The 15,861-nt window shown below is 39.4% G+C and overlaps 1 protein-coding gene across 3 annotated transcripts in view; it reads right to left on the bottom strand.

Annotated features, from left to right (window-relative positions):
- LOC121526783 (zinc finger protein DPF3-like) overlaps positions 1–15,861 on the bottom strand; it is a 40,073-nt gene that overhangs the window by 7,226 nt on the left and 16,986 nt on the right. For all 3 annotated transcript variants that reach the window (XR_005993342.1, XM_041813527.1, XM_041813526.1), the window contains exons 3-6: positions 10,672–10,779; positions 6,518–6,645; positions 1,577–1,672; positions 1,181–1,241 (exon numbers count right to left, since the gene is read on the bottom strand). Coding sequence is in view for 2 of the 3 variants with exons in the window: in XM_041813527.1 (XP_041669461.1) it covers positions 1,181–1,241; positions 1,577–1,672; positions 6,518–6,645; positions 10,672–10,779 (393 nt within the window). In the remaining variant the exon portion in view is untranslated. The remainder of the gene's footprint in view (positions 1–1,180; positions 1,242–1,576; positions 1,673–6,517; positions 6,646–10,671; positions 10,780–15,861) is intronic.

The raw sequence follows: 15,861 nt of genomic DNA on the forward strand, positions 1-15,861 counted from the left end.
CTGAAGCTCATCATTTCTGCCACTTTTGTGTCTGATGGAATCCTAGACCGTAAATTTTCTAATTTCCACAACTGATCCACAGCAGAAGTCTGTCTGATATCGCCATCAGCAGTCAGTTTTGAGAACTGTGCCTGCATGCAAAGACAATCAGGCTTCAGGTGACGCTGCTGCTGTCACAGATACACCTGCTCGACATTCAAGGCAGACGCTTAATCATGCAAGGCTTCTCTTAAGTGAGTGTATTCCAACTATCAGCAGCACCTTGCCCTGGTGGTCATTAATGCTGTGGCCACATATACAGTCTGCTACTGGCAGGAATGTTACGCTGATGTTTATGTTTGTGTTATATCTGAGGGTGTTTGCTGTGGTGGTCACAGGCCTCTGTGCGTAGTAAGCTTCATTTCATAAGAAGCTACAATCATGGGGCTAATCATGAGGACTAAATGTAGGTTTGAACACAGTTAGAAATGGTTGATGTTTTGTAGCACATCAAGTTTATTTGTAAAGTTGAGCTTTATAGCTTACTCTTCCTCAGCAGTCATATTGTGCCCAGCCCCTGTTAAATAAACTAAAAGGAACATATTTCTCCATACAGGAGATAAAGTGTCCCTTTTCTCTCACTACATTTCCACTGCTCCTACTCTGTGTGTTTCAGAGTTGATGTCAGTGTGATCAAAGAAGGATGTTAGATTTGAAATCCAAAATGTCTTAGAAACCCACATAAGAATCAATGTACATCAAAAGACACTGACGTTACCTGGATTCCTTTTTATCTTTTATAATTATTATATATATCATGGAAAGAAAAAAAATCCTTTTCAATATCATTTCACCCTACGGGTGTCCAATCATGAAGTTCGAGATTGTATATAAATGTTCATACTAGGATATTTTTCAAAATTAATTTTGGGCTCTTCTGCTTTTTCTTAGACAGTGAAAGAAAAGGGATGAGAGAGAGTTCGGAAAGATATGTTGAAAAGTAGCTGAGGGCTGGAGTCAAACCTGGCTTTGTTCTTCTAGGACTATAGCCTCTGACTCTCATCAACTAACATCCCATACAGGGCAAATTTAAACTACGTAAATATGAATAAATGCCTAAGAAATCAGCTGATTTTATAAAAACGCAACCAACTATGAGGAAATAGCACCTCAACAAATACTATCCTACATCACTACTTACTGTCACAGACATATGGCTTATCATCATCCATGTCAGTCCTCCTACGGCCTGAACCTCGACCCTAGGGGAGAAACACGCACACATTATAACGATAAGCATAAAAAATCTCTGCCCTGAGCCTCCTAACAAATAAATATAAACCATAACATCACACACCTGCAATAAGAGTATATACAGCACAGACACTTCCTATGCAAAACAACTGAATTTGATTTAATATGATTAAGGTGTAGGCTGAGGATGATCCTAACAACATCTAATGTTTGCTCTGTGTCTTAGAAACAAACAAAACAGTTCAAGAAACTGGCTGATAATTGATTCTCCTGGGGCCCGGATGGCTGTGTAACTCTCAGTAAACTGGTTAAAACAACAACAGGAGAGTATTTGGTCACTTACTCTTCCTTTGCCCCGATGTCTCCTCTTGGGAGTGTCTACTTCGAAGTCATCATCATCGTTGAAAGCATCTTCTGCTGCGTCCGCCTCCAAAACCCTCTGAGACAGAAACAAAGAGAGGGAGAGGATGTACTGTTACAACACGCTGATCAAATTACCAGCTCTCTCTAAACAGTTTTTCTGCTCTCAATAGAATTAAACTGACAGTCTGGGCATGTTCTGTTTTTTAGATTATTTCTTCTTAAGTGCTGATTTCAACCATGTAAATCCAATACTAAGGGTTCAATATAAATGTTTAGTAAAATTTAACCACATTTCCTAGAGACTCCACAAAAGAAAATGCGACTTTATTCATTTTTCCATTCCCTACTGTTTTGTGAGGACCTGTCTGTGTCCTAACTAGGAGTATCATGTATTGCATTACATCATGCAGAATCACTCGCTCGCTGTCAACACTGCATCCATTAATTCAGTGATACTTAATGCATGGCTCAAGTCACATGTTGCTCTATAAGGTCTTAAAAAAATTACACCTCCAGACAACCTTAAAAGGGTTAGGGTTAGGAAAATTTTGAACCTGGGCCGCCCGCGTACATGGGGAGCACCTTTAACTACTAGGCCACGTGCTCCCCTACTGATGATATTTAGTAAGAAAACATTTTTTACTATTTTTCACTCATCTGATGCATCTTATATCTGAATTTCATTATTTTCTTACTTCATCTTTAATCTTAACTATATTAAATTAATCTTTTTTTGATAAATTAGTTATACCAGCATATATTATATCCAGTATTTTAACAAATAAGCCACATAAAATAAACAGAGGATAATACATTTCATGTAAAAAGAAAAAAAAAACATCAGACAGAGTTGACCATGGGTATAAAAAGTGATGACTTGAACTAGCTTTTCAACTAAAATAATTACCTCGATTGACTATGGATTTTTCTCTCTGCATGTCTGATTAATATTTATATTTTTATATCTATAAGTAATGACAGGATTCACACCCCCAGGTTTGGATTGTGGCTTTTGAAAAGGTAATTTTTTAACAATGTGGCTTTTTGGTTGGGCAGAGTTAAGTAACACTGCATTAAAAGCACAACCCTGCTCTGTGAAATTTAGACTCTCATTGTACTTAGTATGACAACATCGAGCACTTTTATTTTAAGTGTAGAGAAGTGTGGGGCTTTGCACTGACAAGCCTATGACAGCTTTGAGAGCTGCATGGTTTTTCCTTGGCGTTGACAAAAGTCAAAGAATAATAATTTATACACCTATATGGATACGACGAATGCACAGCCGTCTCCACTTTTGAAACAAGCTATCAAGCTCTGTTGGGTGAGGAAAGTGAAAGAAAATAAAGGATGTATTTCTGTCCAACACTCCCGATGCTGCTCATCTCCCTCTTTCCTTGTTCTTCACCTTCGTAAAGCGAGCAACAGAAAAGAAAATAAGAACTGAAAGACAATCTTGTACATCATCACACTGCTTCACCAGTGGGCTTTCAGGATACCACAACTATAACCAGCATAACAAAGATATTTTGTCGCTAATACCCACTTGCAATGTGTACAATGTTAGGTAATGCTGATAGGAGTAAACAGGTCGGGCAATAGGTGACGCTACTCACGAAAACTAAAAACACTGCAGTGTTGTCTTTGAAGCCAGTAAAGGGTTGAAAACTAAAGATGATTTTACCCATAATAATAAGAGAGTTCAACTAACAGCTCTGGGTGCTTAATATTTAAGCATGCTAATCTAGAGATGACAGAGAGAGTTTGCAGTCATTTCCTGTACATTCTTGTTTATTTGTTAAATCTATTTCCGCTGCAAAAAGTCGGACTTACCAACTTCCACTGAGCCTTTATGATAATGCAGTCAGATTTTTATGTGCAAATTTAAAACATACATAAAAACTGAAACAAAAAAAAAGAGTCTAGTTCAAGGAGGAGCTGTCTCGTCCTGTATGTCCTTCTCATAAACATACATGTGCACACATGTGTGCAGGAATTTGTGATGCTGAGATATGCCTTTCATGACCTATAAGAGATGACTAAGACTCAGTCATGTATTGCATAGACAGAGCTACAAATTGTCAACTGAAGCTTAATGTTTCCTGTTTTACTGATATTTCATTACCATTTAACAGATATATAAATATACAGTTAATTTTAATCTAAGACTGAAGCAGTTTTGTCTTAAATCTTACTCAGTGGGCTCATGAGCCCTGCAGGTCAGCTGGAAAAACTTGGCGAGCTGCCTCAACTACTAGTTTGGGTGTAACCAGAGGGGAAGACACACTTTGCACTGGAGCTAAAATAGTGCAGCTTTTGATTAGTTAACTTTATCGGTTATCAGTAAAAGAAAAGGTATTCAGCACTATTTAGTGATGAATTATCAATGTAATAGGACACACCTGGGCAACAATACACACCTGTCAGTCATATGTTCAAATACTTTTTCTCAAACTAAAAATGGGTGGGTTCAAACAAAGGGTGCTATCTTCCAAGTTGTGTATCAGATCTAGATGTCAATACCTGGAAATAAAAGCTGAAATGTTGATCTCTTGTCTCATATTCATCTTTTCATGTCAAACCCAAATGTTTCAGTCTACAGCAAAAATAAAGAATTGGCCTCACTGTTCCAATACTTCTAGACTGGAGTGCATGTTTTGGTATCTGGACAATCTCCTCACCTATTAAATGTGAGATAAGCCAATGCAGGCCTCTGTTTTTAGCCTGCCTGAAAACATGAAATCTGATCAGAAGCTGTGCTTCTTGTGGCACTACAGTGAGTGATTATATTAAAGGCTTTTCATTAACACACACCAACCAGCCAAGTGCAGGTGAATTTCAGCCATGGCAGGTAGTGCAGCGACTCCTACTAGCAACTTTGGCAGGCAAAATACCTATACTGCTTATCCCGTTGGGGGTCATGGGGGGAGGGGGGAGCCTATCACAGCCATCATTGGGCAAGAGGCGGGGTACATCCTGGACTGGTCAGCAGGGCAGAAATATAGAGACAGACAACCAGGCACACTCACACCTACGGGCAATTTAGAGTCACCAATTAACCTAATGAGCATGTTTTTGGTGGTGGGAGGAAGCCAGAGAACCCAGAGAGAACCCACGCATGCACAGGGAGAAAATGCAAACTCCACACAGAAAGGCCCTGACCGAGAAACAAACCCTTGCACTGCTGTGCAGCCCTCAGGCAGAATTTATCTGTTAAAAGTCCTGTGCTTTATTCTAACTGGGTTCAGCTGTTATTGTCAGTGTTTGTGAACTGTTACAGTGGTAGATGCTTATTGCAATGAGACTGTTTTGCACTTTATATCATATAGTCATGGACAAAAGTATTGGCATCCCTGGAATTTTTTCAGAAAATAAACCATTTCTCCCAGAAATTGTTGCAATTACAAATGTTTTTGGTATACTCATGTTTATTTCCTTTATGTGCATTGGAACAACACAAAAAAGCAGAAGAAAAAACAAAACTGACATAATTTTACACAAAACTAAAAAAATGGGCCGGACAAAATTGTTGGCACCCTCAACTTAATATTTGGTTTCACACCCTTGGGAAAAAATAACTGAAACCAAACGCTTCCTATAACCATCAACAAGCTTCTTACACCTCTCAACTGGAATTTTGGACCACTCTTCTTTTGCAAACTGCTCCGGGTCTCTCAGATTTGAAGGGTGCCTTCTTGCAACAACAATTTTGAGATCTCTCCATAGGTGTTCAATGGGATTTAGATCCAGACTCATTGCTGGCCACTTCAGAACTCTCCAGCGCTTTGTCTCCAACCATTTCTTGGTGCTTTGAGGTATATTTTGGGTCACTGTCCTGCTGGAACACCCATGACCTCTGACGCAAACCCAGCTTCTCCTCGGTCTCCTGCCATAGCACTTCATCTCAGTCAGATGACCACGTATGGTCCGAGCTGACACTTTTGCACCCTGAGTCTGCAGGACAGCCTGAAATTGCGTGGAAGTTGACTGAGGATGTTTATCCACCATTCCAACTATCCTGCGTTGCGTTCTTTGGGCAATTTTCCTCTTCCATCCACATCCAGGGAGATTAGCCACAGTCCCATGGGTTATAAACTTCTTGATTATATTACGCACAGTGGACAAAGGAATTTCAAGATCTCTGGAGATGGTCTTGTAACCTTGACATTGTTCATATTTTTCCACAATTTTGCTTTTTAAGTCCTCAGACAATCATCAGTTCTTCTTTCTCTTCTCCATGCTTGGTGTGACACACACAGGCACACAACACAAAGGTTGAGTCAACTTTTATACATTCTAATTGGCTTCAGGTGTGATTTCTATATAGCTAGCACCTGTTACTGCCACAGGTGAGTTTAAATGAGCATCACATGCTTGAAATAAAATGATTTACCCACAGTTTAAAAGGGTGCAAATAATTTTGTCCGGCCCATTTTTGATTTTTGTGTAAAATTATATCAATTTTGTTTTTTTTTCTGTTTTTTGTGTTGTTCCAATCCACACAAAGGAAATAAACGTGTGAATAACAAAAACATTTGTAATTGCAACAATTTGAACAAAAATGACTGTTTCAGTTTTTACCTGTCAGACACCTGCCCTGCAGTATCAGATTCAGGGATTACAAACACTTCAGAAAGAACCAGTCTTTTCACTGATGATCTTGTTTGCTTTTGCAGGTCATTAGAGGCATCGGTTCTAATCTCAGTCCGGTTCATAACCAGATAAAACTCCTCCCAAGAGCTTTAAGTGACACTGTTCAGCATTTGCATTTTGGATGGCAATACTGTACCACACCTGTGAGGAATGAGTTGTGTGTACTGTGTGGGCGTGTTGGCTGATAATAAATTGCCCTTATTGAGATATATAATGTTGTCTGATCTGAACCAATCTGAAGATAAACACACACAATGTGGACTGAACTCACCTGGATCTCCAGCAAGCTCTCCTCATCGTTCTTAGAGTTGTTCCTCTTGTCGAGACCCTCTCCTCGCAGCAGAGCCTCCAGCGTGGTGCTCTGGGTGGGCAGGCTGTCCCTGGACATGAGGCCGCCATCTAGCCAAAGACAAAAACACTTGATGAAAAACACAGCTCTAAAATTTTACATATATGATCCAGGAAATGGGAGCCGTTTTCAGTCAGTGGTGATGAGCTACAGACTCATTTACTGCCTTAATTATGTCAACTATTACTGCTACAATTTCAGACCTTGGTGAGCAGTTTTGTTTCACCACTTTTCTATTATGTCTTCTTCTTCATTCAAACTAAAAACATCACAAAATCGTGTGGCAATTTGCTGGAGCATTTTTGTTACAGCTCCTGCCTTCTCTTTTGCTTCCAACAGAGGGTGTCATCACGAATATTTTGTCAGCATCATATTATGAAACTAGAATAACTGCTAGAGTTTTTTTTTTTTTTGTGGCTTTAGTAACCATTGAAGTAGCAACTTTCATCCTTCTCGGTCCAGAATCCCATAAAACATCTAATGAGGAGTTTGAAGAATTTTCAGCTGAAATTTTAAGATGCATGAATACATGAATAACCTTAGCAGATAACTGGATAGATAATCTATTAAAGATACACTATAGGGACAAAAGCATTCAGCTGCCTGACCATTACACTGATAGGGACTATAATGACATTGTATTCAAATACATGTACTGTATAGAGTTAGTCACTTCTTTTGCTGTTATAACAGCCTCCACTCTTATTGGAAGAGTGTTTCTGGAGAATTTGTGCCCATTCATTCTGTGGAGCATTAATGAGGTCAGGCTTGAAGTCACTGAGCTCTTCAGAACAACCCATTGTGTATCACAGATATTTACATATGGAGAATGCATGGCTAGGTACTTGATTTTACACACCTAGGTGTGGCCAAATACTTTTGTCCATATAGTCAGGTGTGGAAAAAGTATTAGACTATTGTACTCAAGTAAAAGTTAAGTTATTTTGGATCACATTTACTTAAGGACAAGTAAAAGCAGCAATCTATAAATCAAGTAAAAGTAAAAAATAAGTCATTCAAATTTACTCAAAGTACTGAGTAGCTACTTTTGATACCTGAGGATGTTATACAGTAAAATATGATCTTTTCTAAACATTAAATAAATACAAGAGAATATGAATATATAACCAGGTTGCTTTTATAAAATGAGATTTAACCTAAAGTCAAATGCAACGGCATTTGAAATGAGGAATCATTCTTTTGCCACTGACCACCATGTGCTGTGAAAGTCAAACTTTTGGCCAATTTTCTAGTCGGCAGAAAGCTAGAACCTCATCATTTTGGCTCTTGGTGTTATTTTTTTACTCAGTGCTTAATGGTTTTTGAATGAAGTACAATACTTACCTCAAAATGTACTTGAGTAAAACTAAAAGTAGTGTTCTTGAAAAGTACTCAAAAAAGTGAAAGTACACAAATAAGCTACTCAATTACAGTAACTTGAGTAAATCTAATTAATTACTTTGTAACCCTGCATATAGTGTATTTCAATTGATTCTTTCACACATGCAGATCCAAAGAAGAAACTGGAGCATGAGTAACTTTTTACAATTTAAAAGTAGCAAAGATTTAACATTTTGACCTGTCTTCATCAGAGGTTTAACCCTTTATGTCTTTCTCCCTCTTAGCTTGTCAGGGCGGTTGGCAGTCCACCTACAACTCCAGTCTTCCACAAGATTTCCGCAATTGAAAATTGAGAACTAGATCAAATTGCAATACGGCCTGCTGCAATTTACAAATCGCAAAAAATGCAATGTTTCTTTGACCTGAAATTTGTGTCAAAATACCAGTGTACAACTTTTTTTTGCAGCAGAGACAGTATGCATGACATAGCATGCAAATATTCAAGTGCCATTTTTTTAAAATAGTCTACAAAAAATCCTACTTTCTTCATTTTTGCACTTTTTTCTTATGAATGACATAAAAAAAACACTCCCTTTAATACAAAAATTCTCATCCAATCTGCAATATGAATAAAAATTATCCAAATTAGATCTTTTTTCAAAACTGATAGGCCCTTGTTTAATCTAATATTGTGATGTTATTATATAATAATTTATTGGGGTTTTTTTGTATAATAGACAACACACAAGATGAGAAACTTAATAATCGCATATCAAATCACAATTGTAATGGGGGGGGGGGGGGGGGTTGCAATTGAATTATTACCCTATTGATTTACTGCTAGAGTAATACATAATGGAGCTTTGGTATTGAATAATAGTCATAAAGACTGGCAAACAGAACACATTCCTCCAGCTGCAGCTGTCCCTAACGCAGACATCTAAAATGCTATTGTTGTCATTCTGAGAATGCATTGTCATGGCCTTCAATAACACTGCCCTGTGCAGACATCATGCTGACTTTGTCCACAGGAATCTCTGGAGGTACCCTGAAGTTAGATTAAAACTTCAACCTGAACACATCATGCAGATATCTCCTCCTACAGTGAGCTACAGATCTAAACAAACAGTGTAGGAGGCAAGCAGGTTGAGCAGACAAAGTAGAACAAACAAAAGCTTCGACAGTCAGTTTGAAATCTTATTTATACGATCTTTTCTCCTCAGAAAGCCTCGTGGTCATCCAGCTTCTTAGTGAATGTGTGAAAAGGGAACATACTTCAAAGCCCCCTGACTCCAGCTTTCTGTGAGCCCTTCATCTTTCCACTGCGCTCACTAGAAAGACTTCTGCAGAATACTGAGCATGAGGTGCTGAAGCAACAGAAGATTGCAAAGGTAAGAGACTGATACAGGAGGTAGGCGTGAGAAGCAGATACAACACGCTTCTCTAAAACGAGTCCTCCTCCATGCGGCGGCAGCCCCTCACCATTGTGTCTGCACACGTTGACTTTCAACTCTCCGCGACGAGACAGACCCCCCTCCCCTCCCTCCCTCTCAACCCATGGGAGCTGGGGGGGCTAAAAATAGAGCCGGCAGCAGCCTGCAGCACGGAGCTGATTCTGCATGCAGCCCCAGTCTCTAGCACAGCATCAGTTAGACAGCCAGCCGAGGCAGCGAGACAGTCTCTGGCTGCTGCCCTGTGCTGGCCACCTCTGGCCAGCTGCACAACATGCTCCATATAAGAGACGCCAGGTTAAATCAGGGCACCGCTCCCCTCCGCTGGGCAGTTGCAGACAGCACATAAAATCCACTGTTGCTGGAGAACGGAAGGGACAGCAGGGTGGTGGTGGTGGGGTCTTAGCGAGCTCAGTGGAAACAATAGGCTGCAATTGGATGTGTTTGGGAAACAAAGGCTCTGTTCATATGCTCCCTTTCTCCTCCAGGCTCTCCTTCTTCCTCATTTTCCCCTCTTCATGAATATTAGTGAAATGCAGATTCTGCATTAAACTGAAGTAACTGAACAATACAGATTTATATCAAACCACACTGGATTTCTCATAGAAACTACAAGAGAGTGGGGAGATGTAATACAGTGTTTCAGTGTGTGATTCTCCTTTTTGTCATGTTCATTCTTAAGGCTAGTGTAACATCCCAGTGGGCATGCAAGCCTTGGGCACCGAATGGACCAGTTATTTGAGCTAAGTAACACAGGCTAGAAGCAAGCAGACTATAGGGAGAGATGGAGAGATGAAAGAGTTGCCACAGAGAAGAGACAAAGCCAATCAGTGAGGGAGGAGATGAGGGGAAAATAAGATTGGGGGGGGGGGAGAACAGAGGAGAGGGTAAATGTGTTGAGTGAGCTGTTTCAAGTGGCGGCCAGAGAAGCCAAACTCCATTCCATAACATTTATTAAATACTGTCTGCAGCGGCCGGACTCTGTCTCGCTGCTCCCAGCAGTGGTAAATCTAATTACATGTTCTACTTCTCACAAAACAAGTTTACCAGCCAGAGTGAACATAGCCACATTTCATCCTCTGAAAAGTGACTGGCAGCATGTTCTGCTCAGCACGCTGAAACAAGAGTGATATGCTTTTAGCCAGATTATTCCAGATCATCACCAGTAATCACATGAGCTGAAGGAGCTGGTAGAGATGGGTGGGAGACTGGGGGGGTCTGTGTGGGAGGAGAGAGGAGCAGAGAGCGCCAGGCAGGTGGTTTATGGAGGCTGTGGGATCTTACCGAGCTGTAGACCATAGATGCCCAGGCGGGGATCTGTGGTGTTGTGCAGCCGTCTCTTCTTCCTCCAGCAGCGGGCGGGGTATGTGTACATCTGTCCTGCAGCAACCCCTGTACAAAAACATTTGTCAAAACAGAGTTACACTTTACAAATACAAATGACAAAGAACCACATTTAGAGTTGAAGACCCCACATCTACAAGTCAAAATGTAAACTGGTGACAATATTGTTGTTTCTTAGTTTAAGAAAATTCATGAACAATTCCACTGTGTTCACTTCATTTCTGGTATTACTGAGATAAAAACACTGTAGCCACTTATAGAAAGATGGCTATAGACTAAAATCTTGTAAATAGTTGGATTGTATAAAAAAAGATGGAGGACTAACTGGCATTATTTTGGGGGCTTTTGCCTTGATTTGACAGGGAAACTATATAGAGATGGGTAATGATGTCAGAGAGAGAGAGAGAGAGAGAGAGAGAGAGAGAGAGAGAGAGAGAGAGAGAGAGAGAGAGAGAGAGAGAGAGAGAGAGAGAGAGAGAGAGAGAGAGAGAGTGAGAGAGAGAGAGAGAGAGAGAGAGAGAGAGAGAGAGAGAGAGAGAGAGAGAGAAAGAGAAAGAGAGATGATGACATGAAACAGACAGGATCCTTTGCTGAACCAATGACCAGTGAGACCAGAAGGGTTAAGCTCAGCTAGCAGAGCAGAGGCCCAAATACAGAGGCCAGAGTCCTTGATGCACTGGTTGCAGGATTGAATCCTGATCCTGATGCTGTTTGCAGCATATCTTCCCCCACTCTCTCTCTCCATATTCCCTGTCTCTCTTCAGTTCTCCAATTGAAAAAAAAAACACAAATCTAAATCCACATTTTATATAGGTTTTATGGTACTTACAGAGCAGGGCATTTTATCTTAAAGGCGATGCTGATGTCTTACTTACTTTAAACTCTGTATGACTTCAAGAAAGATTTTTATAACAATTTCTAAATCAATAAATGTATAAACAAGATGTCCTGAGAATATGGGGTAAATATTTCACATCCATCTGAGAAAAACCCCACAGATTGTGTTTGGGAAGGGCAGAAACTTTACAAAAAAACTCAGATTGTAATTGGATGAACTTTTTGTCTGTTACATTCAGTGGGGCCAATCAGAGCAACAAAACATACTACACAGAAGGTTTGTGCCTCTCTGAGGAGTAAACTACATTACATTAGCTCGACAGGCAGCCGTCATCATTGTTCACCATCAGTGGAGTCAGTCAGTGAACTATAATCTTTCATAGTCGGTAGGAGGAAGAGCATAAAACATCTCTTCCACTAAGAACTGCTTTTAGTACAGCTCTTTGCTCTTTTTTCAACCTTAAAGCAAAAAGCTATTTTTAACCATTTAGGGTCAATACCATTTCTACCCCTTAGCCCTTCCCCTTGGTTTTGCGCATTCACTTCAGGTGAAGGGGTGTCCCAATTCTCTTTTGAATCGAGGGCTAGGGCTAAGGGCCAAGGTCTACATAGCCCTTGAAACTAAGATTTTTAGGAACACACTTGAAACTAAGGGATGATGAATTTCCAACCACGCACTGTGTTCACTTGCAAAATGGCACAACGGAGGAAGGAGGTGTGTAAATCTAAATATTTTCATCATTTATAAATGATTAAAGAAAATACAACAGTTGGGTTTTCTCATATATTCAATCTTCAGCTACTAGGGGATGAGAGTTTATTGTATCATCAGTATGTACACATGTAAACCAGGGCTATTAACTATATAAATATATGGAGAAGACCAACACAGAGATCCATAGTATGAACCAAATGGTTGAAGCTTTAATGTCACCTCTGATGATGCTCTGTTTATCAGAAATGTGTGGTGTTGAACAGCAATCAAGTGGCGTCTCATTCCTTCAGGGAAGGTTTTCACCCTTACCCCTTACCCCTCTGTTTCAAGGGCAAGGGGAAGGGGTAGACAAAGGGGAAGGGTTAAGTGGTAGAAATAGGATTGGCCCTTAGTCTCACCTGGACTTGTGGTCCTAAAAAGCTTGTAAAACATCAACTCATGGTGCGCAGCCAAGCTTTAAAACATCCTTTTTTACAGGAGAATGCAAGCTTTAAGAACATGTATGTTTCAGCAATGTTGCTTGAATTTAAAAAAATTCAAGAGAAATTGAAATTCAAAGATTTTCATGTGTGGCTCACAGTTAACAATAATGACAAAGCCCTTTTTGCACAAACTTGTTCTTCCATCTCTTTCACTTGAAAGTGAAAAAAAAAACATTCTGTGACAAAGAGTCTTTCAAATATTAACATATGTGCAAAATAAGTCCTTGTGCTTCTTTGTAATGGCTGTATTTGTGCTATCATTTTAAGCAATTCCTGTCTGCAGTGACACAGAGGGCCACATCTCAGGCTTTCTGTCTCTTTCTCTTCATCATGAGCTATTCAGGCTGTCTCTATCATGATTTAAGTGTTAATACATGTACAGCTTGACAACATGACGACGGAGCAGCCTGTCATTGCTTGACAGCTCCTCACAAAGAATTCTGGGAAAACAATATGGCATTTAGCATTAGCTCCTGGCAGCAGAAATAGTCAGAAATTGATTAAAAATGGACTACAATCTATTCAATAACTGGGGTTGATCTAATCTTTAAATTCCCTGAAAAGTCACCCAAATTCCAGGCTTGCTAGAAAAGCTTCCATAAGGATTCGAAGGCATGGATAGCCTCATTGGAACAACACGATGGCTAGCTTCAGGAGGGGAAAAAGTATAGCCTATGATTTATAGTTCAAAAGTTGTTTCATGTTTATTATCCTGTGTCACTTCTTGTCACATACAACAACGTCGGGCTGAGAGGGTTAATAAAGAAATGTTCAGTTTTGATAACACTGTTATCACATTCAGCTGCACCCCTGCCAATCTCTTCCCTTATTGCCATTGTTTACAGGTTTGCAGTACAACTAAACCACGCCTGCAGTTACCCCCTCCTCCTCCTGAGAAGATACTGACTGGTCCGGCCATTATTTGAACAGGAACAAACATTTCAGCTTGAGGCTTTGCTAGTAGATCTGTCTGATGACAGATACCGACTGTGACCAGCCCATCAGCTTTGCAAGGTTATGAAACAGACGAAAGAAAAGCTTCCTTAAATAAACAGAGGTGTAGCCTGCATTTCTGGCAATGATGCACATAAAGTTTTTAGAAGACACAAAACTTTCTCTCTGCTGGTTAAAGAAAACACTACTGCAGTATGTATGTTTGACAAAACACTAATTGTCCATTTTTTCGTATCCATTTTTTGGCCTTCACATATCTCTATAATCACCTCTATAATTTAGACGGAACAGTGGACAGATTTTGAAACCAGGAAGAGAGTAGATAATGTGTGGTTTCCCTTGGGTCTTAGTCTCTCCCACGACAGACCTAGGAGAGACTGAAGGAATCAAAGCAGAGGACAGAAGACCGACGTCCTTTCCTCTGCAGCGTCATGTGAAGCAACGTCAGTTTGTTATGACGGTGCCAGCTGATCATCAATCAGCTGTCAGGAGGCATAAACAGCTGACTGTGTCTGCATAAATATGAACTGTATTTCTTCTAATAAAATATCCACATTAACAGTGTTTGGTTATAGTGTGTGTCTGATCACAAACACCTGAAAATGAAGAGAAACCTGCAGTCAATTAAAAAAACGGGCGGACTCTTTCTACCAGCACATGCTTACTTATCAGCCTAATTATTCCATGTGTAGACAATCTGTACTTCATCTGATCTGATCTCTGTGTTTCCTAAACACTGATTCTTCTATAGAGTACCATACGCAATGATCATTTTAGGAAAATATTGATATCACAGCCAACGTTCATTAACAATCAGTCTTATATAAACTTTATTGACCACACCATGGATGTAAAACCTCTTTCCCACTGACAAACAGACTTCCGCTCTGTCAGACTTTAATTCCCTTCATACTGGAAACATGGAAAAATGACTCACCGTTAAAGGAAGTATTTATATAAGTCTTTTGATTTTACAAACTAAAGAACACTTTATGTTTGATGGTGGATCAGATAACAAATCAAATTTTAAATTCCATAGTGATATAGTCTTTTATATCGATTTTATTAAATTTATACTCAATATTAAACTTTAAATATTCAATTCAAACAACTTTTAAATTCTACCTCATCTCACATCGACTCTTTTGAAAATGGTAATGTTTATAATCTGTTTAGTGTCCATTGTGTCCATTTTTCATCTATTCTAAGTTTTCCTCCGTAATTAATTGCTGCTGATGTTGTGAAGCGTCACTGAAGTTAATTGTGCTGCAAAGTCCAATAAGTGAGTGATATCCAACAAGAGGGCGATCCTTGGTCCTCCAACCAGTTTAAAGGCTTTGTAACAGTCTTTAAGATGGCAGGACAGAAACTTCTTCTGGTTTGACCAAAGACCAAGGGCTGAGGACTAAGGACTACTGAAATAACAACTTGACATGCATGGAATTGTTTTAATCATAGGGTGAGATTTTCATTTTTATCCATGTATTTTCAAACTAGATATAGTATAAGACATTATCTATCACATCGATTTAGTTGAAATAACACTATTAGGCGGCTGCATATATGAAAAAACCCACCTAACCCTAAAAAATTCTAACAAAAGGTTTCTCAGCTGTTTTTTGTAGTATTAGGTGTCCTTAATAACATACTAAAAGTTTACCAAAGTTTGACCACTAGAAAGGTGTAATTTCCAAGATGGCGTCCAAGATGGGCAGGAAGCCCTTAAAATTGCTTGATACTTAAAATATCCTAACTCCTTCAGTATTTGACCAAGCCAATCTTGATGTCTAACCCCATTTTTTCCAGGTCTATGAATCCATTGGACTTGTCTAAATTGCACTGACATGATTACATCATGGAATACATGATTTTGTGAGATTACTGTAAGTTTTTATCTTTGTTCGTGGTGAACCAGAGATGTAAATGATTCAGCCATGTCATGTAACTCCTACTCAGTACATGTTTTTGGACACATACCCTGTTTTTTGCTGAAACACAGACTTGACATTCAATGTAAAAGTTATTGCACCCAAAGGTAACTTAAATCGGAACTGTTTAACTTTTGATCTTAAACAACTCTGAATTAGCCCTAACAGAGGCCTAAATGGTCACTCATTTCAATTTGAATAAGGTGATACATAT

Source organism: Cheilinus undulatus, linkage group 18 (assembly GCF_018320785.1).
Source record: "Cheilinus undulatus linkage group 18, ASM1832078v1, whole genome shotgun sequence".
Lineage (NCBI taxonomy): Eukaryota > Metazoa > Chordata > Actinopteri > Labriformes > Labridae > Cheilinus > Cheilinus undulatus.